Source organism: Hippopotamus amphibius, chromosome 8 (assembly GCF_030028045.1).
Source record: "Hippopotamus amphibius kiboko isolate mHipAmp2 chromosome 8, mHipAmp2.hap2, whole genome shotgun sequence".
Lineage (NCBI taxonomy): Eukaryota > Metazoa > Chordata > Mammalia > Artiodactyla > Hippopotamidae > Hippopotamus > Hippopotamus amphibius.
In genome coordinates this window covers 78,809,860-78,834,669 of record NC_080193.1, presented here as the reverse complement: position 1 = coordinate 78,834,669, position 24,810 = coordinate 78,809,860, and the positions used below count along the sequence as shown (strand labels likewise).

Sequence of the window (24,810 nt, the reverse complement as noted above, 5' to 3'; positions counted from 1 at the left end):
TTTTTTTGTATTTTTATATTTCAATACTTTACAAAATACGGAGCCAAATGCATGAATAAATAAGTCTAAATTCCCCAGCATGGCACACAGGTCACTGACAATCTGGCCCCAGCTTACTTTTTCTGTCTCATTCTCTGCAATTTTCACCTCTCAGTAAAGCCTGCTTGTCATGAACAAATCACCCCAGAGAGAAGTTTTTTGGAGAGCTTTATTTCTCTCTTTCAGAGTCAGAATTTATAAAGTCTTGTTTACTTTCTCCCTTAAACAAAGTATACAGAAAATACATATCTCTTTTTGGTGTCCCAGTGACATCAGCATGAACATAAAAAAATGCAGCCAACTAGACCCTGAAGCTCATTGTTTACAGCACTTGCTCACATTGAATTATCTCTTTAATCTTCACCACATCTGTCAGGTGGGTGTTCCCGGATCCATTTTAGGAATTGAGAACAGACTCGACAGAGAGGTCAGATAAATTGTTTAAGGTGTCCCAGCTGGCGAGTGTAAGGTCAAGGCTTAAACCCATATCGTCCAGTTCCAAATCCTTTTCCACTCACAGCTGCATATTGTCCTATCATCACCATGATGATATGTGGATACCATAGACCCATGTGGGGATGTCCTTCACCCTTACTCTAAAATAACCCCCAATGACAGTGGTATTTTATTTCTACCTCCAGATCTCTGTAGTTTTTCTACCTCCTCCCTTGCTGCTGGCTGTCATCCCTATCAGCATCATTGACTATTCTTTTGGTTCCCTGATCCTAAATTCCGTCAGCCTTAAGAATAATAACAAATTTATTCAAATAAGGTGTCAAAAGAGAGTAAAAATGTCCTTCCTGAGGGCTGAGGGCATCTCTTGTACATAAAATCCCTAATCATTCATGGACAGACTTGGAAACTTTGGACGATTCTTCACCAGAATTGGAGGTCACTGACATCTGGGGCTCTAGTTACTCATATATATTAGGCATTTGAGTGTTCATTGAATTAAGCTCACTTTATAATCAACTTCTTAAAGGTAGACTTGTGGGAGGGTTCTGTGCAGGATGAGGGTCCTCTTCTACTTCCTTGTCTATATCTGATGATCTTGTGTTTTATTAAAATAGAACCAGAACCAGTTATACATTCTTCACCCACATCTTATACTAAAGGGGATGCTGGAACAAGGATTAAGATGACAATCCCAAGCCAAAAAAAAGGGGGCTAAACCTCTGAAAATGGAAAAGAGATGATTTACGCCACTCCTGGCTAAGAGAACCTCAAAGCCAATTTCAACTTCCATCATAGACCAGCCTGATTCCAAACAACCTTTGGGCGATTCATAGTTAAATGTTGGAACATCTGAAAGGACAAAACTCTGGCTAATGAGTTGGTAATTGCTGAAACTAGGCGATGCAGACATGGTAGTTTGCCAAATGACTCTCCATGCTTTTAAACAAGTTGAAATTTTCCATAATAAAAAATTTGTTGCTTTATTTTAAGAGTTTGGCTAAATCCCAAGAAAGGAAAGATAAAACTTTGAACCATGAGAATCACATTTCAGCATCCTGTGTCCAGCTTCTCCCTGTGGGATATTCCACTGCATTTATCATAAGGATGTTGTGGAGAACACTGTGTGCACATCACCGGGTCCCCATATATGAAGTCCCACTCCAGAAATCCATTTCACATCCAAGTGCCAGGAAAAGCTCTCCTTGCCCTAAGGGACTGACATGTCTTCTCCTGTGGACAATATGAATCTCATAACTGAGCATACTTCCCTCTGAACAATCCAGCTTTCTTGAAGAGAGGGCTCAGCCATTCCTATGCCAAGGGAAGGCTTGGTTGCCTCTCAGCTTGCCCAGCATCCCAGGGTCATGAGCAGGGCACACCCAGCCCAGGCCTTGGCTGGGAGAGTGGAATTCCTGCTTACAGACTCTATGGGTAAGCATGCAGAAGATCTCTCTAAACCAGTATTCCACACATGGCAAGGTCAAGAAGTAGAGTCTGTTTCCTTAAGTTGGAAAGCTCTGGAATCTTTTTGCTCCCAGTTAATGGAGGAGCAATTGTCCATGAAGATGATACCCCCAGTAAGGGCTTTCTGAGGACTTCAGGGAAGGAAGGCAAGGAATCCTGTCTAACTCATGAAACAACTCAGCATTAGTCAGATTCTACCCTGAGCTGTCCCATCATCCCAACTGCACTGACCCTAAATCTGTGGAGATGGAGGCCACAGAAGTTTCATCCTTGTCATTCTAAGCCAAGGACCCATTATTCCAGCTCTAGGAACCAGAGCAGGTGGTCATTCAGGTCTGAAGTTACATAGTTAACAAAAACTAAAACCTTGATAAAAAGCAGTGACCATACCACACATTTTCATTTCATTAAACATAGGCGAACTGTAACTAAAGGGTCAGAAGATCAGGCTAGCAAGTTCTTTTAGATATGTAGAATTCAGCCTTTTACTAAACCCAGATTTAGTATTTCCAGAGAGAGAAAGGATTATTTTAACATAAAATTTAAGAGACTATCTGGGAATTCTATTTATGATGTAAAAGTCCTTATAAATGCCTTTTCCTGAGCCCAGGCCACACAAGAACACCTGGAATCCAGCCATGGAGACAAATTGTTGCCTCTTGTTGGGAACACAGTGAGCCATCTCAAAGGAAAACTCACTATGAATTACATTTTCTAAATTCTTGTCCATTGGCTGGATCTTACTGTTCTATTACTCACATTTAACTTAAACAACGTATTCTCAGTGCTTATAGCTCGTAATCTTATTTTTCCATTAGTCTTAGATATACTATTGCTCTTCTATTCAGGTTCATTAATTACAAATGTAGCAGTTTATTTTTTAAATAAGAAATGTGCAGATCATCTAAACACTGAACTCAAGACTTCACACTCGTGAACTCCTAGAATTCATTTCTTTGGCTTAAATATTAAATTCTAAATAATAGAAACAATAGTGAATGAGAGAGCCCCACTCTTTCCTTCCAAAAGACTTTGAAGTTTACTTGATCACTCAAGGGAGAAGAAACTAAATGTCTTTCAAGAGATTTCGTAAAAGACTTTCTTCCTAAAATTGGAGGTATAGGTTGGCAGAACTAAGATGTTCAAATGCAGTTTCCAACCACATCCCTGAAACTTATGTGTTCTCAGCATTCTGAGTGTGGCCATAATTAGGCATAAGATTTCCATGTAATCAGCCTTGATTGCCAGTTCACCAACATCTGTGTATTTATTTGCTGCAACATTCTAATCCGCTAACAAAAGTAATATTTGACTTTTTAAAAAATGGATGTCATTAGAAATTCATCTTTTATTGAATTTCCCTGAAAAAAATTAGCCTGATCCCACAAGTAAATGATATACCATTCTACTTTCTTATTTTAAAATTCAATTTCGCCTTCTAGTTATTTCCTTTGCTACATCAAAAGAAACTGATAAAGAAAAAGCTTTAATAAAATGGACATTTTGATGTATAAATTATTGATGAGAAAGATTCTTTGAAGAACAGAGATCCTTCCCAACGTCTTCTTCAAGTTCCCTCGGAAGGAAAACTCACTATGAATTACATTTTGAAACATAAAGCAAAGATGACAAACCACAAAGATGACTTTTTCCAAAGATGAAAAGCTGATGGGGACAGGGCAGGGGTCAAAGCCATCATTTACTGAAGAAAGGCCTCTCCATACGCCAAGTACCAGGTAAGGATTCACTTAATCCTCCCTAAGGTCTTGCAAGATCAGTATTATTATTCTATTTCACCAATGAGGAAACATCTTTTTATAAAGACACAAGTAACTGTCCTAATGGCTTCGCAAAATGCAGATACCCTCATTGTTACTGTTATTCCAATTTTATGTTTGAAAACACAGAGGCACAGAGAGGGTAAGTAAATGGACCACATTCTGCCAGCTGAAGAGTTAAAATGTGAACCCAGGAAATCTGATTCCAGGATTTCCCCTCTATGTAAAAGAAACTACAGTCAAAGTGAACCACGGATGACCATGTAGCTTAGTAAGAAAAAATACTACTTTGCCTGCTGAGATCCTATTCCTGGTTCTTCCATCTTTTTGACCTCGGGCAAGAAATTTACATTATTTATAACTCTTTCCTGTTGGACCTCAGGTCAATAATAGAAGAAAATGAAAGGAGGTGTGCAATAACCCTAAGATTCTATTATTTATGATGTTGGCTTTAAAAATTTAACTGTTGTAAGATCTACAATGATACAACAGATATTCGAGAACACCTATCCAATAACAAAGGGATTCAGCACAGCCACTTACAGATGAAATGACTGTATCAGTGATGCAGGAGGAATAACTGGTTGGTTGGTCCCTCTTCCCAGTTCCTGTTTGAGTCAAGCGATGAAAATCAACAAATCAAATCACAAGCTAGCTTCAGGGACTGGGATATATGGGCAGAGACTAGAAATTAGGCTTCAGTAAGACCATCAAAATTCTCAATCTCTTTTTTCCCATTAAGATTGCACTGGCCCTTCACAAGTCTTGGAGACAGGGAAGGTCAAGTGCTCAAATGGATGTGAAGATGAGGCAGGAGGTGCACTTGCACCTGGTCCAGGTAAAAGGTACAGCACCTGATCCCTGTAGAGAACCCCCAGCTTCCACCCTGACCTTTCAAATATTCTGATTGCTCTGATTCTATCCATAGGTCAGTCCTGAGGGGCAGCTTTTGTTCTTTTGGGGATGAACCGTTGAGTTCTCAAGACCTTTGTCACCATCTGACACTCAAGACTCCAAGATCGGGGGACAGACCTGAAGAACTCCACCTGAGGGACACCAGCTTCAATGGCTCCTCTCCCGGAACATTATTCTCGTGTGTGGTTCCTCCTTCGTCTCTCCATCCTCCATCCCCATTGCCTATTTATCCCCATTCCCTTTGGACTCCACATAAATGGTCTATTATGTTCATGGGCCACAGTTAACCCAACATGCATCCCCAATTCTCATCTTTAGCCAGTGTGTGGGCATTCCTCTGTACATTTATAACGTTAACCTATGTTTACTTTCCTATTGGACCTAGAATTCTCCTTTCCCTCAGTCTTCAGATCTATTTTCCTCTTAATAGGTTATGTTTTAGTTTACCTATGTTTGTGGATTGTCACAAATCCAACCCAAAGAGAGAGACTGTAAATAAAAAAGTAAAATACAGCAGAGTTGGTGTAAAGGATCAGTTCAGCCTTCCTTATGGAGGATAAATGCAATTCTTCAGCCCCTTGTTCTCCTATATAAGAATATACACATATAATAATATTCTCCTAGATAAGAATATACATATGAGTCTAGATTCTTCTTATTATTTCTGGTATCATAGCCTAAGTTCCAAGAGGTTTGTCTTGATTATATAATCCCTGACACTATGGCATTTAGCTAACAATATTTCTTGAGTATTGAATGGGAAAAAAACTACCTTTTCACCTTATCATGAATAATTTCATTTATATAGAGTCCCTGATCTGATGCATGTTTTTCTTACTTTATTGAATTTACACTCACACAAACTGAAGTAACACCAGCAGAGGTGAGAAGGTCTTATTCATTTTGATTAAATCTTATCTCACTTAATGTTTGTTGCTTTCATGATTTTAACATTGAACAAAAGGCAGGTTATGTATAATAGATGTGTTTCTCTGAGATAATTAGAAAAGAATCATTCTGTCTGCAGAGTGTGTTTCTCTCTAAATAAACTTCTTCCCTAAAAATTAAAGAAAGAAAGAAAGAAAGAAAGAGAGAGAGAGAGAGAGAGAGAGAAAGAGAGAGAGAGAGAGAAAGAAAGAAAGAAAGAAAGAAAGAAAGAAAGAAAGAAAGAAAGAAAGAAAGAAAGAAAGAAAGGGAGAGAAAAGAAGGAAGAAAAGAATCATTCTAACAATTTCCAGAAGAAACTCATCAAACAATCTAACTCAGGGATGGAAAAGAATTAGGTAGGTTCACAGGCAAGGTGACTCTTGCTTGCTTCAAACTGCTTTTATTAATCTATAATATTCTCATGAAGCAATTTCTTTCGGGTGATAATTTAATCCTCCAATTCTGAATCAGAGAAAATATGCATACAAATTTTGAATGTAAAAATACTAACATTGCTCATATCTTCCTTTCAGAAATTTATTGGTTAATATATCAGTTTAAGAATTTTGATGCTTAAAGTTTCTTTTCTAATTCATTTATGACTCAGAACAGGATATTGGATTTAGGTTCTTTATTAGAAAGAAAAAAAAAAGGAAATGCATGCTTAATTCCATAGAGCCTCAGGACTGCCATCCTCAGAGGGTGGTAATGAAATGTCCATGCCTCAGGAAGTCCTTGGGCTAGCACAGATCCATATGAGTGATGGAAAAAACCTTAGTCTCACTCCCTGGCTCACTAGCACAGGCTCCAATGACGACTGATACACCAGCAACATTGTCATACATGACAGTCCCCAGTGGAGAAGCCAATCTCAAATAATTTTCTCTAATTATAATTTTTTTATATACAAATTTATTTATTTATTTTATTTATTTATTGGCTGTGTTGAGGTCTTCGTTGCTGCACACGGGCTTTCTCTAGTTGCTGCGAGCGGGGGCTACTCTTCATTGTAGTGCGCAGGCTCCTCATTGTAGTGGCTTCTCTTGTTGTGGAGCATGGGCCCTAGGTGCGTGGGCTTCAGTAGTTGCGGCACATGGGCTCAGTAGTTGGGCTCACGGGCTTTAGAGCACAGGCTCAATAGTTGTGGCGCACAGGCTTAGTTGCTCCGTGGCATGTGGAATCATCCCAGGGCAGGGCTCGAACCCGTGTCCCCTGCACTGGCAGGCAGATTCTTTACCACTGTGCCACCTAGGAAGTCCTCTAATTATAATTTTTAAATGCTCATGTTGGAAAGGAAAAACTTCCATGAGCTAGCCCAAATTCCTGTCTTCTCTGAGAGCTGCATAAATAGGCTTTAGCTACCAGATGGGGCTCAAGGTCATTCACGGCATCAGACAAGCGCTTCTGCTAGGGCTTCTCTGGCTCCTCTAAAATAAAACTAGTTGTGTTTATCTGGCATAACACCTGTCTCAGGAGCATGGCTCAAATGTCACTGGTCTCCCCTGTGTCTAAACTTAAGAAAAATTGGAAACCAAATACAAGACTCTGATTTGCTGACAAATCTGACAAATCTCACCTACCCAAACCCAGGTCCCTGTTCTCAGACCCAACACCTCCAGGTGGCAGCTGGATTCTAGAATTACCTACTCTTCTCTCTCCTACTAAAATCAGCCCCAGACTAAGCTAAGTTATTCCAGTTTTAATGATAGAAAATACCTTAATGTGATACCATTTTAAGGACATTTGCATTTAAATAGGAAATCATGCCTTTGTTACAAGGAATTAAGCTCAAACACCAAGATTCCAGGCATCCCGCCAGGCTGGTATGTCAAGGAAATTTGGGATGAAGGGACCTCCCTAGATATCCTTGAATCTTACACTAAGTCTGCACGCCTAGCCCACTGTATTCTATCCAACAGAATGGGCAACTAGATTGTACCAATGTCTAGCTACTTTTATTTTTTGAAGCATTTTTTAAAATTTCAGTTCAGAAGTAAAAATCCTCATAATTTAAAAAAAGAAAAGTAATCTCCTACTACTACCTGGCTGGTAACTGTGGTTTTGCTATTTTTTAGAGGACCCTCTTATCAGGGTTCCTCTTGGGGAACAATTATACATTCATGAGTATTTCTGGCTAAAATTAATATCTGGCAACAATTTTATTTTTTAACTGCAAAATTAAAAATACATTTAGCTAAGCAGCACTTGGAAACAATGGGTAAGAAATAAGACACACAGCCAACTGCCCATTTCTGTAGCCAACTACATCCCCTCTTGTCAGCACCGATCTTGACGACATAATAAAACAGAAAACACTAGTATGTAGAGCACATGCTGGTGACTTGGATTCAGAAACTCAAGTATCAGCTTTCTCCCAACAATTATCCTTTAAAATGAGAACTCTGAGAAGGAGATTAAATGTGAGTCTAGCCCCTAATGATTTCCACTAAAGTCAATTAAAATCTGCTGTGCAGGCTAGAAGCATTCCCGGGTAGTTCAAAAGAGGATGAGAGGAAGCAGAGATGTCCAAGGGTAACAGGGCTGAAATGCCAAGTGCAACAAGGGCCACAGGAAGGTGGCTCTTAATGGAGGCAACAGATGCCACTTTATGGTCTGTTTATTATGTCATCTTTTATTTGCAAAGCACTTTACAAAATGCTTGCACAATCAATGATCTCATTTTAAATTCTATTAGGATTTTCTCCAGCACCTCAACAGACCTGTACTCGACCAAGGTCTCCCATGTGCCACGGCCCTGTGATATGGACATTTCATCTTTCCCAATATCAGACAGGAATACTGAGGCTCCAGGGAATTAAGTGATGCAATCTCAGTAAATGCTAGAGTCAGATCTTGACCCCTGACCTGCCTGGTGTCCACTGGCCACCACCGGGCCACAGAGCCTCCTACTTCATCAAAATTCTCTGTACAAACATGGAAGCCCACGCTGACATCGCCTGGACCGAGTACAGACACCATGTACTCTTTTTAAGCACATAGATATTTGGTGTCACCTTGAATTCTCTCTAACTAGATGACAATAATATTAGATTCCATATGCTTCTCACTGATCTAAACAAAACTAAAATGCTAGTACCTTTGGAAGTACTACAAAATTTTAAAACCAACCCTGACCAAAATTAGGTTATCCCAAGAGCCTTAATATCCCCATCCAATAATTCCGGTGAGGAAAATGTCATGTCACAGGACGTGTGGTGAGTGGAAGATCCTTTCTACCAGGAAACAGCAGCAGAACTGATGTCTCATTAGCATCCTGTGAATTTCAACCAAGATACATGTAATGGAGTATTTTTGATTAGATTGCAAAGTGAGTTGTCCTCATGATAGAAATGGAAGCATAATATTATACTAATCTAAATAAGGAAGTTGCTAAAATAAATTAAAATGTATTATTTATTTATTTTAGCAACTTGAAACAGCCATCAGGCAAAAGTCAAATTTGGGTGCTGCTTCTGATTTCAGATATCACAATATGATATCTTTTTTTATCCCCTAAATCCTCCATGGGTGGAGAAATCTTTAAAATAGAAGATCAAACTTTGGTTTAAAAATCAATGAAAACAACTCAAGCTTAAAGAAGGGTGACCAGATTCCAGTGCAAGTTGGCACAGTCTATGACCTTGGCCTGTGGAGCAGTCCCTTCCTTAATGTAATCCAAGTTCAAACTAATCCCACCCATCTTCCATTCCAGACTCCTACAAAATATCTGCAGCACACTATGCTTTCATCACCTCAGCGGGTGCTTTCATGACATATAACCCGTTCTTTTAATATGTTAGTTTCCACTAACCATTAATGCCTCTTGCAACAGTGTTTAATTTTCTTGATTTATAGGACTTTGTTCAATTCTCTGCTGCTGACACCACTTGTTGGCAATTACCTATTGTACTCTGCTTACCAGCATTGAAACATATACTACATCAAACTGAGACCAGATAATAACAAAGAAAAGAATAAAAGTAAAATGTAATGTAGAAAGCATATAAAGAAATGGAAAAGGTTAATAGGAAAGAAAAACCAAAAACATACCAGTGAATCTGGGAAAGCATTTATTGAATTGTAATGTGGAGACAGAAAGAAGGGCGAAAAGTGAAATGTTTTAAGTTTTTCTACAGCTATAGACCTAAACACACATGCAAGATTATTTCTGGAAAGTATAAATAATATTGTATAAGCTGCTATGGGTATTTCTTCTGTTCCTGTGCTTTGTTCCCCTAGTTTCCTGTCAAAATGTTGTGACTGCATGAAAATAAGACATGCAAATAATAGTTCTGATGTCCTACATAATAATGACCTTTGAATTCTGAACAGCTCTGGAACTTTCCACATTTGCCAGGGCCTCTGCTGACTCCTGGAAGATGACCACACTAGCATCCTCTGTACCCTTCCCTCCACACTGGAGCCCTAAGTGTCCCTGCACATAACACAGACTCACCTCTGTCTGAGGCTAAGACACAGCTCGAATCTTCTGCCCAGAACTGTGTGGAAAGCAACCACAGGCGTATAGAAGACGTTCGATTGCATTCACAGTGATTCCCTAAGGGGCCTGCAGTAACCTTGTTCTGCTTCTCCATTACAGACCAGCTGTTGTATTCCGGGGAGAGCTCTCTCATTCCCTTCCGAGCCAGCTTCTCCATCTTTTATTGACTTGGAGATATTCTGCTTAACTGCAGAATTATCATTACACTAGAAATCCTGTTCCAGTGTGAACTTGGGAGGGACACATGCTTATGGCTCAATTAAATGCTGATCTTAGCCTCCAAAAGCCCATTACGGGAATGGAAGTTGAGCACAGAATGAGTTCCCTGTTGCTGATATGCAGGTTTGGGCCAGGTTTCTTGGGGCTATTCTTGGAGTGCAAGGAAAAGGCAGCCTGAGGGAAGAAAGTCACACAATGGCTCATGACAGTCTGATGGGTGTCAGGGTGATGTCTGTCCTGCCCCTTCCCCATGGAGGTGGTGGGTTCCTGGCAGTTTCCAGTTGAGGCAAGATTAGGGTACCATCTTCTCTGAATCTGCCCTATCTCACATTCCCTAGAAATAAACCAAGCTTCTAAATGGCTTTCATGCCAATGATAAACCTGGGATTGAGCAGATATGCCAGGACTGACCTGGCCTAGATCAGTATTCATGGTGGCCCAGACAAGCAGAATCACCTGCCTCAGAAGCAAAATAATCCAGAATCCCCAGGAGCTGCTTCTCCTGAATTCGGCCACATGATGTCTGCAATTATTTCTTCCTTGTAACCAAGACTGTGTCTCTTATAATCTCCTGCACAAAGGGATATAACTGGAATTCAGTTGTGATGGGAAAAAATCAAAACTTTTTTTCAAAGACATAAAGGATGTAATATGATTTAAAAAAAATAAAAACCTCTAGCATTAGTTATTAGGAAAAAGCAAATCAAAACCACAGTGAGCTACCACTTCACACACACTAGGACGGCAAAGATTAATTAAAAAAAAAAAAGCAAACAAACAGAAAATAGCAAGTGTTGGTGAGTATGTGGAAAACTTTAAACCCTCACGTATCACTGGTAAGAATATAAAATGGCTTGCCACTGTTAAAAATAGTTGTTGGTTCCTCCAATAGTTAAACATAGAATTACCATATGATCCAACAATTCCATTCCTTAGGTAAGCACCCAAAATAATTGAAAACAGGTACTCAAACAAATCCCTGTATATGCACATTCATAGCAGCACTGATCACAATGGCCAAAAGCCAGAAACATTCCAAATGTTCATCAATGGTAAATGGATAAATAAACCGTGGTATATCCACACAATGGAATATTATGCAGTCATAAAAAGGAATGAAGTACTGATACGTGCTACAACATGGATGAATTAGAAAACATGATGTTCAGTGAAAGAAGCCACACACAAAAAGTCACGTTATAAGATTCCATTTATATGAAATCAAGAATAGGTAAATCCGTAGAGAGAAAATACAAATTGCCAGGGGGTGGGGGAAAGAATGGGGAGTGACCGCTTAATTGGAACAGCTTCCTTTTGGGGTGATGAAAATGTTCTGGAACTAGATAAAAGTCCTGGTTGCAACAATATTGTGAATGTACTAAATGCCACTGAATTGTTCACATTAAAATGATTAATTTTATATTACATAAATTTCACATCAATTTTAAAAAACCTTGTTTTAAAACCTCTGTCAAGCCTGCCCTGACATCACTTGACTCAAAGAAGGAAGCTTCCCCCTCTTTTCTGAAGCCCTCCACACCTCTCCTGATTCCATCTCCTCCAGGACCTTCATCTACTAATCACAGTTCACCTACCTATGCTCACATCTCTCCGTTTCTCGCCTAGAGCCTATTCCAGTTCAATGCATCCACTACTCTACAAGCAAAAACTCTTCTTTTGACCCAATTTCCCACTCAGGATACCATCCCACCCTCTCCCTCACCATTCAATCCCAAGCTTATCAAAAAGGCAAGGCACACTGGTTCCCCAAGCTCTTCCGTGCACCATGTAATCCAGCCTCCTCCCCACCAGCATCACTGTCTCCCAACAGGAAGATCCAGGGGTGAATTCTGCAGCCTCTCCTCTCCAGGGGAGCAGGCCAGTTTTCAGAAAGACAGTTGCTCCATTTCCTCCATCCTCTTTACTATCTAAAAAGCTTGCCACAATGTTTCACAGAAAGGTTGGTTTCAACCTCTTTAGAAGATTTCTGTTATTTTAATTAGCCAGCTTTCACTCTTTTTAACAGGATTTTAGGGACTGTTCAATCTGTTTTCCATGTGGCTCTTTGCCGGCTGCTGGCAGAGAAGGAAGAAGAGAAAAGAAGGGAAGAGAAGGGCCTCTGCTTCAGGGGACAGTGGGCTGCTGATCCCAGGGTGGGTGTGGGAGGGGGAGGGGTGTCAAGGAGCAGACAAAGATGGAGAACTCATCAAAGTAGCTCTGAGCAAACTGAACCAGTGTTGTCACAAAGAAGCCATCTCCTCTAATAAGAACCTGCTGTGTAGCACAGGGAACTCTACTTCACTTCGCCGCACCGCAGAAACTAATACAACATTGTAAAACAACTATACCCCAATTAAAAAAATAAATTAAAAAAAAAAAAAAAAGAAGCCATCTCCACAAAGGAGGGACAAAAGTTACAAAGTGCTTTTCAAGGTCAAAGAGAAAAAAACAAAATTGTCCCATACTAAACCGAAGTGTTCAGAAAAGTAAGTTAAAGGAGCAGAAAGCAAATAAAGAGGTCCAGAGAAAAAAGTTAGACGCAAAGCTTGGACCAGGCAAGGGTTCTCAAAATGTGGCTTCCAGACCTCAGGAGGAGGGGCCTGAGACCCTATCGGGGGTTGCCAACTAATAACTGCCACTTACCATCTGGCACTACAAGGATGAAGTCACTAACCACTGCAGCAGCTGACCTTCAACACACCCTGAAAGGAGTTCGGGGTGGAGATCAGGAAGGAGGCACTCTGTGCTCTGGGATGCACTGGCAGAGCAGGCCTTCAGATAGTTAGATTTTTTCAGGAGAAGATTCTATGAGCCCAATTTTTATCTAGAAAAGCACTAAAATCATTAACAGAGACATCTGCTCCTCATGACTGGCAGCGACCTCCTGCCAGCAGCCACCTTCTGTGCTTGACTGCATGTGCCCCCTCCACCAAAATCACGTATAGACTGACCTCCCCTCTACCTCCTCGGAACACTTCCTCAGAGCTCTCTGAGAGGCTCTCTCCTGGGCTACTGTCCTCATTTTGCCCCCAATAAAACTTAACTCACAGCTCTCACGTTGTGCATTTTTTTTCAGTCGACAGAATTCACATGGGCAAAACTATCTTATGATAATAGGAAAACCAGTGTGCCTTTTTCACTCTGTTTACGCTGGCACTACAGATGCAAACACAACGGTGAGAAACCGCGGATACTTTCCCACACATCAAAGCCGTGTCTTTGCAACAATGATCTCTGAATCTTCACCATCTTCAGGCATTTGTGGGGGAGGAAAGCCAGTTTCACTTAGAATGTCCTGGATGAAGCAATCAAAATTAAAATTTTATGAAACCTCAACCGTGAATGCACATCTTTTTTAACATTCCCTGTGACAAAATGGAAGGTATGCATATAGCACGCCTGCTGCCACAAACGCCCAGCAGCAACCTCGGGAAACACACTTGTGGGATGGTTTTTCATGCAACACCTTTTATCCCTGAAACAGTGACTAATAAACAAACTATGGTTACTCAGACTTGACTCTCTGGAAGATATTTTCTCTCCAATGAACAAAGTGAGCCTGTCACTTTAAGGAAAACAACCAATAGTTTCTGTTATGGGAGACAAAATTTGACCTTTTACGGAAAAATTAGAATTTTGGAAAACTTTCATCGTCCAGCATGAGCTTGACGGATTCCCAGTTCTTAAAGACTTTTCTCGTGAGACTGGTGGTGATATCAGTCACGGACGTGACTTCTTGTTACTGTGCATTACGAAATGTGTCACTATTTGGAAGCTCTGTATAACTCCAATATTTTCCAAATGACCAACGTGTGATATTATAAAAATCATTCATGGGTAGAATATCCAAACTGCAAGACATACCAAAGGATTTTAATGTAACAAGAGCAAGAGTTCATTGATATGTTTCCAGATCCCACATTCAATTAATCTCTAAGAATCTGTCACTTGTCAAGTTTTGGAGTATTTTCAAGAAAAATGTCCACAATTATCTGAAAAGGCTATTAAAACACTTCTTTTTCCAACTAAATAGCTGTGCACAACTGAATTTTCTTCCTATACTTCAACCAAAACAACACACTGCAATAGACTGAATGTAAAAGCAACAGGAAAAATCCAGCTTTTTTCTTCTTTTAAGCCAGATATTAAAGAGATTCATAAAAATGAAAACAATGCCTGGCTTCTCACTAAATTTTTTTGCTTTGGAAAAATAGAGTTACTTTTCATTAAATAGGTGTTATTTTTGTTACCATGTGATGCGTTTTTTAATTAAATGAAATAATAAATATTTTAATTCCTCAGTTTTAATTGAATACACTAAATATCAACAGATACAGCCCAATAAACATAGCTCTTTGGGTTCCTCAATAATTTGTAAGAATGGAAAGGAGTCCCGAGACCAAAAAGTCAGAAAACCACTGGGTTAGTTTGGTAAATAAAACTGCAAACGTTGCATCCAGTGGACAAATCCTCAAGGGAGTCTGTAACCCGGTAAGTAGAAAACTGGGCCAAGGTCTAAAGAAAAAGGACAAGGGGACTTCCCTGGCAGTCCAGTGGTTATCTTCCACTGCAGGGAGCACTGGTTCAAAGGAAGAAAAAGGCCAACGGAGGCCAGCAGGGAGTTCTTTTGGGCCAGGAGGGCCAGGAGATCCCAACTAATACCATGCAGAAACCCCCAACCCTGCCTGCCATCAAGACAAGTTAGTAACACACACCCAGAGCTCGCTGGTGTGTCTGTCCAGTTTGGGAAAAGTTATGCTGCACTAACCCCTAACACATGACTTTCACTCTGAATCCACTAACACGTCTCAACTAGGAAGGATAAACTGCAGAGCCATTCACCAAATCCACCCACCGATTCTTGAAACGCAAGAGGATACACAGAAGGAATGGGCAATCAGAATCAAATCAAAGCTCTAGTTTCCTCGACTTCAGGGAAACAGATGAGTCCACGTACACTTTAAAGCCATACTGAGAACACGGTGGGGAACATTCAGAAGCTTTTTTTCTTCCTCAAAATCTGAAAGCAGTACCAAACTGCCTCAAATAGTCACTGGTTAGATATTTAATTAGAGGCTGAGAAGGTTGATAATGTTTCAGAGGAGATCTGGGCATCAGGAGAAGGTCAAGTTCATTGATTTCCAAAGCCAGTTTTCTGACTTTCGACATCAGGAGAGCAGAGACCCTAGTGGTTTTCCTCGCCCTCTTTTGCTGGGGTGAAGTTCTGTGCCTGACACTTACAGGTGCTCACAGAACATTGGACGAGGGATGGTAATGTGGAGAAATAAATGACTCCTCCAAAATGGTAAGTGGAATGAATTCCTTTTTTGTGAGCAAGCATGGCTGATGATCTTCAGATCCCTAAAGAGGAGTGATGTGCTGCCCCACCAGATGCCACAGGCAAAGCCACTTAGCTGCGTTATACCCAGGGGCTCCCGCTCAGCTCACTGACTTGCAAGCTGAAAAACAGGACAAAAGGATGAGCATCTTTGGGAGAGGGAAGACAAGGAAAGCAAGCCCACCAATTTCCAAACAGCTGGTTCTCTTCTCTCTGGCACGAAAGTCTAGTCAGAGCCTTATTTCTGTATTCTAAAAGTTAGTCATTAAAATCTAAGAATAACAGTTATCTGTCTCTGATACAGAGATATAGAATGAGTAGCTCTCCTCTTTGTAAAGACTGAGAGTTGTAATGAACAGAGCGTAAAATTGGGGGCTGCAAAAAAGTCTTGGAACTTTCTTATCTTCCAACTGGAACTTTATAAGTCCTGGGGATGTAACATACAGCATGGTGACTATAGTTAACAATACTGTATTGTCTGTCTGAAAGTTGCTAAGAGAGTAGACCTTCAAAGTTCTCATCACAAGAAAAAAAAAACTGTAACTATGTGGTGATGGATAGTAACTAAACTTATTGTGGTGATCATTTCACACTATATACAAATATCGATCACTTTGTTGTACACCTGAAACTATCGCAATGTTATATGTCAATTACACCTCCATAAACCTGGGGGGATTGTAATATAAAAGAACAGGTTTCGGGCTACTAATAAAAGGCTGCCTGCCACACCTGTAGGGATTTTCTCTTCCCCTGTGTTCCTCATCTCGCCTATACCGGGATTTTCTCAAACTTTGCTCTAGAATAAGAGAGTCCAGAGAGCTTATTAGTCCCCTATTGCAATTTATGCCGAAGAAAACCACGGGACCGAGGCTGCTGAATCTTCTAAGTCTCTTTGGAAGGTCTTGAGAACAGTGACCTCTAATGCCTTGGTCTGATTTCCGTGGTACTTCACAAGGGTACCAGCATTTTATCTCAGGCCCCACCCCAGACCCACTGGGTCCAGCTCTGCGTTTTTAACAAGATTCCCACGTATGCACATGAAACTTGGAGAAGTGCTGCACCAACAGGTCATGAGGTCAAATCATCTAGACCCGATGATGCCTGCTTTTCCCTGAAGTAAACAGTAAAACTTCACATGAAGATGCTAAACAGGCACTAAGACTCACACTGAAATGTTCACTGTTCCCCTAGAGGCCGTGCTGCCCAGCAGGGGGAGCCCTGGAACAAAAGTCCAGAAACCTCCCTTCATCATTGTTCTGCCTCCGCTGTGAATTAGCTCTCGGGCTTTGGGCAAACAGCTTAAATCTCCCTTAGACCTTGCTTTCCTGGTGTTTAAAACAAAATAAGTGAAGAGGCCCCTAAAATCACCCTCCACTCTAAATGTTATGACCCTAGAAATGTCATCAGTGATATAATTCTCACACTAATATATTTGGAATGCCACCAGCCAATAATGCCTCTGCTGTTAGCATGGGGAGATACATTTCAACCTTCTGGAAAATGCTGGTGCCAAATAGAGACTTGACGAAACATCTATCCTTTAGGACATAATTTTACAATAACTTTTTAAATAGTTTATAATAAATGACTCAAATATGTTGTTATATTTTTGTTGCAGGCAAAGAGATGATCATCATTCTCTCTATAACATAAAAGGCAGGATTGTCTCTTTAATTACACTGGCACCACGAATTATAATTTAGACACAGTGCATGAAATTCTAGGCAGGCTGATCCTTGACCACTGAAACACTGACAGCTGGGCTGTACTTACTTTTATGATCTCTGTATTTAGTATGTTTCTAATTTTATTATTCTATTTTTGTTATCCATAAAAGTACTTTCTTCTCCAAAGGTTCACAAAGTGGTTTCTGCAAGTAAAATCTGTGGGAGAAATCACCCATCTTTTATTAGCAAATAAATGTATCTCAGACACCTTCATCTTGACATTATGCATCCATTCTCTGGCTCAGAAGTTTTTAATGAGCATTGTCAATAAGCTATTTGTTCAGTCAAGAGAAGGATCCTCCCTCCCCTTGGAAGAATAAATTAGTCCTAGAATAAATTAGTCAAACTTTTTCTCTGTCATGCCACTAACCACTGGCTCACCAAGCATTTTCCCATCCACTAGTGTGCTACTCTGACCCTCTCTCGCTGTGTTTCATTCCCTACTTAAAGGAGAAATTCCCCTCCAGTGCTGGCAGAACCATGGGGGACCTAACCCCACCACATACCAAACAGAACTTTTAAAAGCAACTCCACACCCTGACTGTCAGCTGCTATTTTGATGCTGAGAAGGATACAGTGAATGTCTTTCCTTTGATGCTTTGACGGGCTTCCTCATCTATGCCCTCACCCCATTTCTTTCTCACAACCCTACCAGGTCCCAGTCCCTTCTCAAGGTTTCATGAGGGCCTTTATGTTCACACTAATGATAGTGGAAAAATTAGCTCTCAGAGAAGTGAGGGATAAAAGAATATGACATCTATTTCTGCCTCCCGGCACATCGCTACTTCCTAACCTAAAGAGGAGTTCACCAGTGGTTTCAAACCAAGAGGAGGATGGCATCAAATTATTCTGACCAGTTTCTTTTTTAAGTGATAGGGAAAGGATTGGCAATACTGCTTAAAATGTGCCTAAGGGGTTTCAGAACATTCTCGGTCACCCTGTGAGAAGAGCAGAGAATATACTGATTCATGAATTTATAAAACAAATAGATCACGTCTTTTTCATGTCCTCATATTTACCAAACATATAACCCAAATTACATATCTAACTGAAAACCTAGAGGACTGATTTCCCATCACATTTTGTTCTTTTATTTTGTTCATTTAGTTCATAGACAGTTTTTGAGCATCTCCCATGCGGAAAGCCCCTTGCTAATTGTTGCAATGGATACAGAAGGAACCAGACGTGACTCCTAATGTCAAGGAACTCCATCCGAGAGGCCCCTGGGAAGCTCCCAAAGATCCCACGTCTGAGTTGGACATTTCTCTGGGCTCCCAGAACACACCTGCAAGCCTCTCCCAAAGACATGTCCCACTGCTCTTACCCATGATTTACTGGCCAGCTCCCACCCCCCGAACCTTCCAACTCTTTCTCAAAGGCCATGTCGTACCCGAGCAAATGTGCAGCCCCCAGAGCCTAGGACAGTACCAGGCACACGGCAGGCAGTGACTCCGCCTGTGACGTGGTGCGTGAAGTAAAGTGAACACAAATAATAACAGACACAATAAAACAGAAGCATAAATCAAATGTTATGTGTCTCATGAGAAAAATAAAATGTCCAGGCCTTGAGAGGGGGGAGTGTGCACTAGCGCATGAGGGACAGCTTCTGGAAGCAAGAAGCTTTTGAGCTGAGCCTGAACTATGGTTGGGCAGGTAGGAGGGCAGGGAGCAGAGGGCTGGGGCAGGGTGGTGTGAGTGGTGCAGCTGAGCACCGCAGGTGAAGGAAAGAGCAGAAGCAAAACTCTGGAGATGTAACAAAGGAATGGTGGGGTGGGGAAACAGGGGGCTGAGAGAGGGGCTGAGGCTGGAAGCTGGAAGGGGTGCTCAGGGGCCCAGCTCACAGCTGGCTCGTCACGCGGCTCTGGGAGTCAGAGCTGAACTAAACCAACCGCAGAAATGGGAATTTACTGGGAGCCCTACCAAAGAGGCAAACACTTTTGAAAAAGGGAAAAAGATAAGAGGGGGTACTGATGAGACGCGGACAGGTTCCTGGAAGGATCGTGTCCCCTATCTAGACCACACGAGCCGTAGAACAAGGACAGCGGGTGTCATCAAGCAATAGACAAAGCAACCAGTTCAGGCCAATGACTTGTTTCTAAGCCCAACCTAACCAGAAACGCTCAGCTGTAGGAAGACTAAGGTTTCCTAGGGCTTGAGCCTTTGACTTCCAAGAGTAGGGAGGGAGGTCACAGAAGGTCAGGAATCTTCAGAAGCCAACATGCCAGTGCTTTGTTCACGCGCAGGCCCACACCTCATGACAGAACTAAGTCACCAGCTCTAGAAGGGGCTGAGAATGGTCCCTGGCCACGATGCCAGCTCAATTCTCTCTCAAAACAAAGTCTGAGTAGTCAGTTCTAGTTTCCAATCTAAACAGCCGAAGGACGATGGATTCAGAGGGCAAGCGCTAGAGAGATTTCTAAAGAACCTTCTAAGAATGGAGGCCTGACCCCATTTACCTATCAAAATAGACCAGGGCCAACGAATTGGAAAGCTTTGGGATGTGGACTGAACCATTATATCACTTATCAGCATTTATCCTTTTTATTGACTTTCTGTGACCTTGAAGCTATTAACAATGAAATTTTGGAATAAAAATACAGTGCATATTTGCTTTAGGGAATCAGCAAGAAAAGGAAGATGGTAAGCATGGCTCTTGAGACCTCTAGTTCTAGAATTATGGTCCACAATCGACTTTTGCATCAGAAGTGCCTGGCTTCCCAACAAAAGGCATCATGATCTAAGCGCTGGGCCTGGAATACGACTTCTTGCCAATGACCTCAGGTGAATCTTAGGGAAACTAAAATTTAAAACTTTAACTTTGTGGGCAAAGGATGCAATTGAGTCGAAAGGGAGCAATAATGAATCAGAGGGAAAAAGTGGAGAGAATCTTGTGATGGTTAATTTTATGTGTCAACTTGGCTGGGCCATGGTGTCTAGATAATCAGTCAAACATTATTCTGGATGTTTCTGCGAGGGTGTTTTTAGATGAGATTTACATTTAAACTGGTGGATTTTGAGTAAAGCAGATTGCCCTCCATAAGGATGGTGAGCCTTATCTCACCAGTTGAGGCCTGAATGGAACAAAAGGCTGACCTCTCCCAGCAAGAGGAATTCTGCCTTCAGACTTCAACTGCAACATCAGCTCCTCCGGGTCCACCAGCGGACTGCCTCTGTACTAGAACTGCAGCTCTTTCCTGAGTCTCCTGCCCATCAGCCTCTCTCATCAGATTTTGGATTCCCCAGGAGTCCATAATGGTAGAGCCACAATGAACCAAGTCCTGAAAATAAATCTCCTTAATTGATTGATTTATATATATGTGTGTGTGTGTGTATACATGTATGTATATAATAAATATTAAAAATACATACACAAATTTTATATCTATATACACACATAGATATTCCATATATCCATAGAAAAAATAGAGCTATATCCTATTGGTTCTATTTCTCTGGAGAACCCTGATTAATACACATCTCTTGCTCTTGAGAGATAGGTAGAGGAACCTAACTGGGTCTAAAGAAGGCCGAAGGCCCACACCAGCAAAGGGCCCTGACAGTTACCTTTAAGGTAATTATTAATGAATCATCAAATAGGCAGCAGCCCACCTTGGTGATAAAGTTCAAGAAGAAGTAGTGGTCAGCAGTCAAATTCTGTTTCATAAAGAGAAGATTAGAATCAACCCTTGTAACAAAAGCAGTTTTCAAATGGAGGGCTCCCTACGGTGTCATAGTAAACATCTAAAAAGACCTTCCCAGGTTGGTGGGAGAGCAAAGAACAGCAAGCGAAAGCTGTGTCAGAAACCACCCATGGAACTGTGAAATACCTCCAGCCAAACCACATCTGACAACAGAGGAATGAGCTCTATCATCGAGTGAGAGTGTGGAAGTAACGGAATTGCTTTGTTTTGATGGATGCCCTAACAAAAAAAGATATAAAAATGATTAGAAACAATAAAATTAAATCACCAAATACACTTCTTTTTGTTTTGTACGATGGAGTAGACTCTTATATTAGGTGGAAGGTTGGACTACATAATTTCTAATTTTGAGAAACAATAAAAAGAAAGAAACTTGAGAATGACAGTCTTCTATTGCTGGAAAACTGCTCCTAAGTTGCTACAACAGCCATGACAACAATTTCCATTCCCACTGCTGCTGTGGCTTGGTCAACCCCCACCATCTTTTGGGGAACAGTAAGACTGGCTTCCAGACGTTTCTCTCCAAGATAATGATGTGGTAGGTCTATAAATGGACATGGTAATTCCAGCCTGATCACTTGCTTAGAGCCACCAGGGGTAATTATCATGTCTCAGACAAGATGTCTGGCCACAGTTTCCTTAAATCCACTGAAGGTAAATGCAGGCTTTGACAGAATCAACAGCAGCAGAGCTCAACACTTTAGAAGCACCTGGTGTGGAACTGGGAGGTGGGAGCAGAGGGAGGAGGTGTATCTCAGGGTGGGACACTCAGGAGCTGGCACCCATAATGAAGCTGTGCTGACATTAGCATGGATTCCAAGGCTTTTGAGTCATTTTCTCTCAAAGAAAACAAAGCACCCTGGCAAGGTTTGCCAAGTTACCTGCCAGGTAACTTGGCAAACCTTGCCAGGGTAGTTAACACTGCTACTGCCTTTGCAATGAGTCCATTCTAAGCCACCAGGCAGAGCCTCTTAGCAAGAGCTTTCATGCAGATGAGACCCACTGGCAGGCTGCACGCCACCAATATGCACGTTTTAAGATAACACGCTGACTGCTTTTCAGTGAAGAGTTTCCCCCACAAGGGTCATCCATGAGAAGAGAAAGCTCACGAGGAGTTTTAACCAATGTGTCAGCCCAAGATTACAAGCACAGCCCTCAGCTCGTCGTTGAAGACATTTCTCCTTCACCGATGTGACCCTTCTGAGGGCTAATTTGGTCGCAGACCTGTTCACTGGGAACATTAAGAATGAATCTGGGGGAGACCCGTGTGCCTCCTCTTTGCAGCCTGACTTGGAAGGTCAGACACTCTTCCACCTGGAGCAGTTGGTTTTCCTCAGCCTCTCACGTTCACCTCTTCTAGAACCTCCTCATCAAATAAGCTCCTCACTGTTTCCATCATTTCTCACATTTTTGTAGCCCTCCCTAGCCTTGATGGTCACAGAAGAACACTCAATACCCTTTACTTTATTTATTTTTGCATAGAATGAATTGATAGGTAAATCTTCCCCTCAGGATAGAAAACAGGCAAGTCCAAGCTGGCCGAGACAGAAGCAAGCGGGGTCTACAGGGCAGGCTTGGCTTGTGAGAGAAATCTCAGGCTTTACCTCCTGGCTTCACGCCAGTCACTTTCCCTTCCCCAGGGAGTTGGTTGTGGTTTTGGTTTACATTTGTGTCCTTTCCCAAAGATTCAGCAGAAATTATTATCCCTGAGACTTTCTTGGGTTCCTGACCACATTCTGCCCCCTACAGGAGATAACTTACAAGAAAATGGTATATGTAAGCCCCTGCAACACTACACCTAAGACACAGGTTTCCCAAGACACAGGAGCAGTACTTGAAAGTGTCCCAAAAGCCCCTTTGTCTGTTAGCCCCAGACCTTTCATTTGTTCAAGTTCACACCACTGTTACTGAATGTGCTGACATTACCACAAGGAGGTGTCACCAAAGAAAATTTACCTGTGCTCCCCTTCAAACTGGTCTAAAATAAACCATGCTCTTTGGGGATTTGGGGAACACCCTTTCACATAACATGAACCCCAATGGACATATGTGTAGAACTAGGGGGACGGGAATGGAGGAAAGGATGCAGGAGTTGGATGTAGCAAGTGGTGAGAGGGGTGGGCGTCCCCCAATGGAAAAGGGCCCCTTGTAAGGTGTAGAGTCTCACTCTCTTGCCCTGATCAGGTGGAGCCTGGACTCTACCTGCCAAAATTGTTCTAAGGGACCCTATACTGATGGAGACTGGCTTCAGTGATGGCTGGTCCTTTGCTGGTCTGTCTCCTGGGTCCCGTCACTCAGGACTTGTCCTAAGCCTCTGTCCCCTGCCCATGCGACCTCAGCTGCTAAGGAGAAGGGGGGACAGAGCTCAGGTCTTCCAGAGTTGATGGTGCTGGTCCATGAAGGCCAAACAGAGTGAGTCAACCTTCTGGCCCTGCATCCTCCCTGTTCCCTCCCTTATTTCTCTCACTTCTGTGACTCTGTTGTCAGCCCTGGAGACATGCAAAGTCTAAGGAGGGAATTAGGTCACAACAGGGAAGTAGATGACTCTGTCTTAGCTTTTCTTTCTTCTGCTTGTCTTGATTCTGCTACCAGATATGGTGATTGCTTCTCACAAAATCTCTACTTCATATCAGAGTGAGGAGGTCCAGCACTGCACAAACTGTTTAGCACTTACTTTAAAAATCATATGGAAATTTATATATCTATATGTTGCATACAAATAATTGAAACCAGAAATTCAGGGAGATTTTTAGCAAATGCACTTGATCTCTCCTCTTTCATCCTTGATCTATATATATACATACATATGTGCATACATGTATATATGTGTGTGTATATATGTATGTTTATATGTGTGTATATGTGTATATACATATGTATGTGTGTGTGTTTATATGTAAATATATCCTTATGTAAATAAATATTTTTAAAGCGCCAAGGTGTCCCCTCACCTCTGATGGCTTCGTGGTGCATCTTCCTCTTCCTGAGCACTCCAAGTCGTTTGCGTGGCTCTCCCCTGGCACACAGGTGCTGGCCTTCACCACCAGAGTCAAGCGCAAAGCCACGATAGATTTAGTTACAGAATCATTCACAAAACCTGCAAGAACAGGGACGATAGGAAATGTAAAGACCAACATTCTTTTTTACAAGACTTATGAATATCGTTTACACAACAGTCAATTTTGGCAAACAGAACAGAATGCAATCAGGCCGAGGAATAGAGCACATAACTAGTGGCCATTTGGACCTTGGGACTTTAAGGTAGGCCACTCTTCCCAAGCATCATGAGGAATGCCTGACACCAAGGAAAGCAGGCACTCCGACATCACCTGAGATCCTTGGCTTTGTTCCTGCACCTGCCCTCTGGGGGTTACTCTGAATTCCATCCCTGCACTAGCATCTTAGAATTCTCTCTGCTTTTGAACCCGTCTTTTCCCCAGGGAGCCACTTGCTTGCATCTCCCAACTCTCTGGCCTTCTAGCTACTGTGAATAGTCACAAGCACTACATCTCCCCAAGGCCACACCACCCAAGCACAGTGCCCTCACAGCAGGCATGCAACATGGTTACACAGTCTACCTTATTCATAAATACCTACTTGACCACCAATCTGACCACACTACATCAATTTCAGTTATGTGGTTTTAACCAACTAATAAAACAGGACCAATCACAGTTGAACACTGATTGCAAAAGCACTGACGTGTCATATTTATCACTGAATAATCTTTATATCGAGTGCA

The 24,810-nt window shown here is 41.6% G+C and overlaps 1 protein-coding gene across 1 annotated transcript in view; it reads right to left on the bottom strand.

Annotated features, from left to right (window-relative positions):
• The window catches only part of DNER (delta/notch like EGF repeat containing), a 317,177-nt gene that overhangs the window by 128,952 nt on the left and 163,415 nt on the right, over window positions 1-24,810 (bottom strand). Inside the window, exon 5 of the mRNA XM_057746038.1 lies at window positions 24,020-24,165. Within this exon, the coding sequence (XP_057602021.1) occupies window positions 24,020-24,165 (146 nt within the window). The remainder of the gene's footprint in view (window positions 1-24,019; window positions 24,166-24,810) is intronic.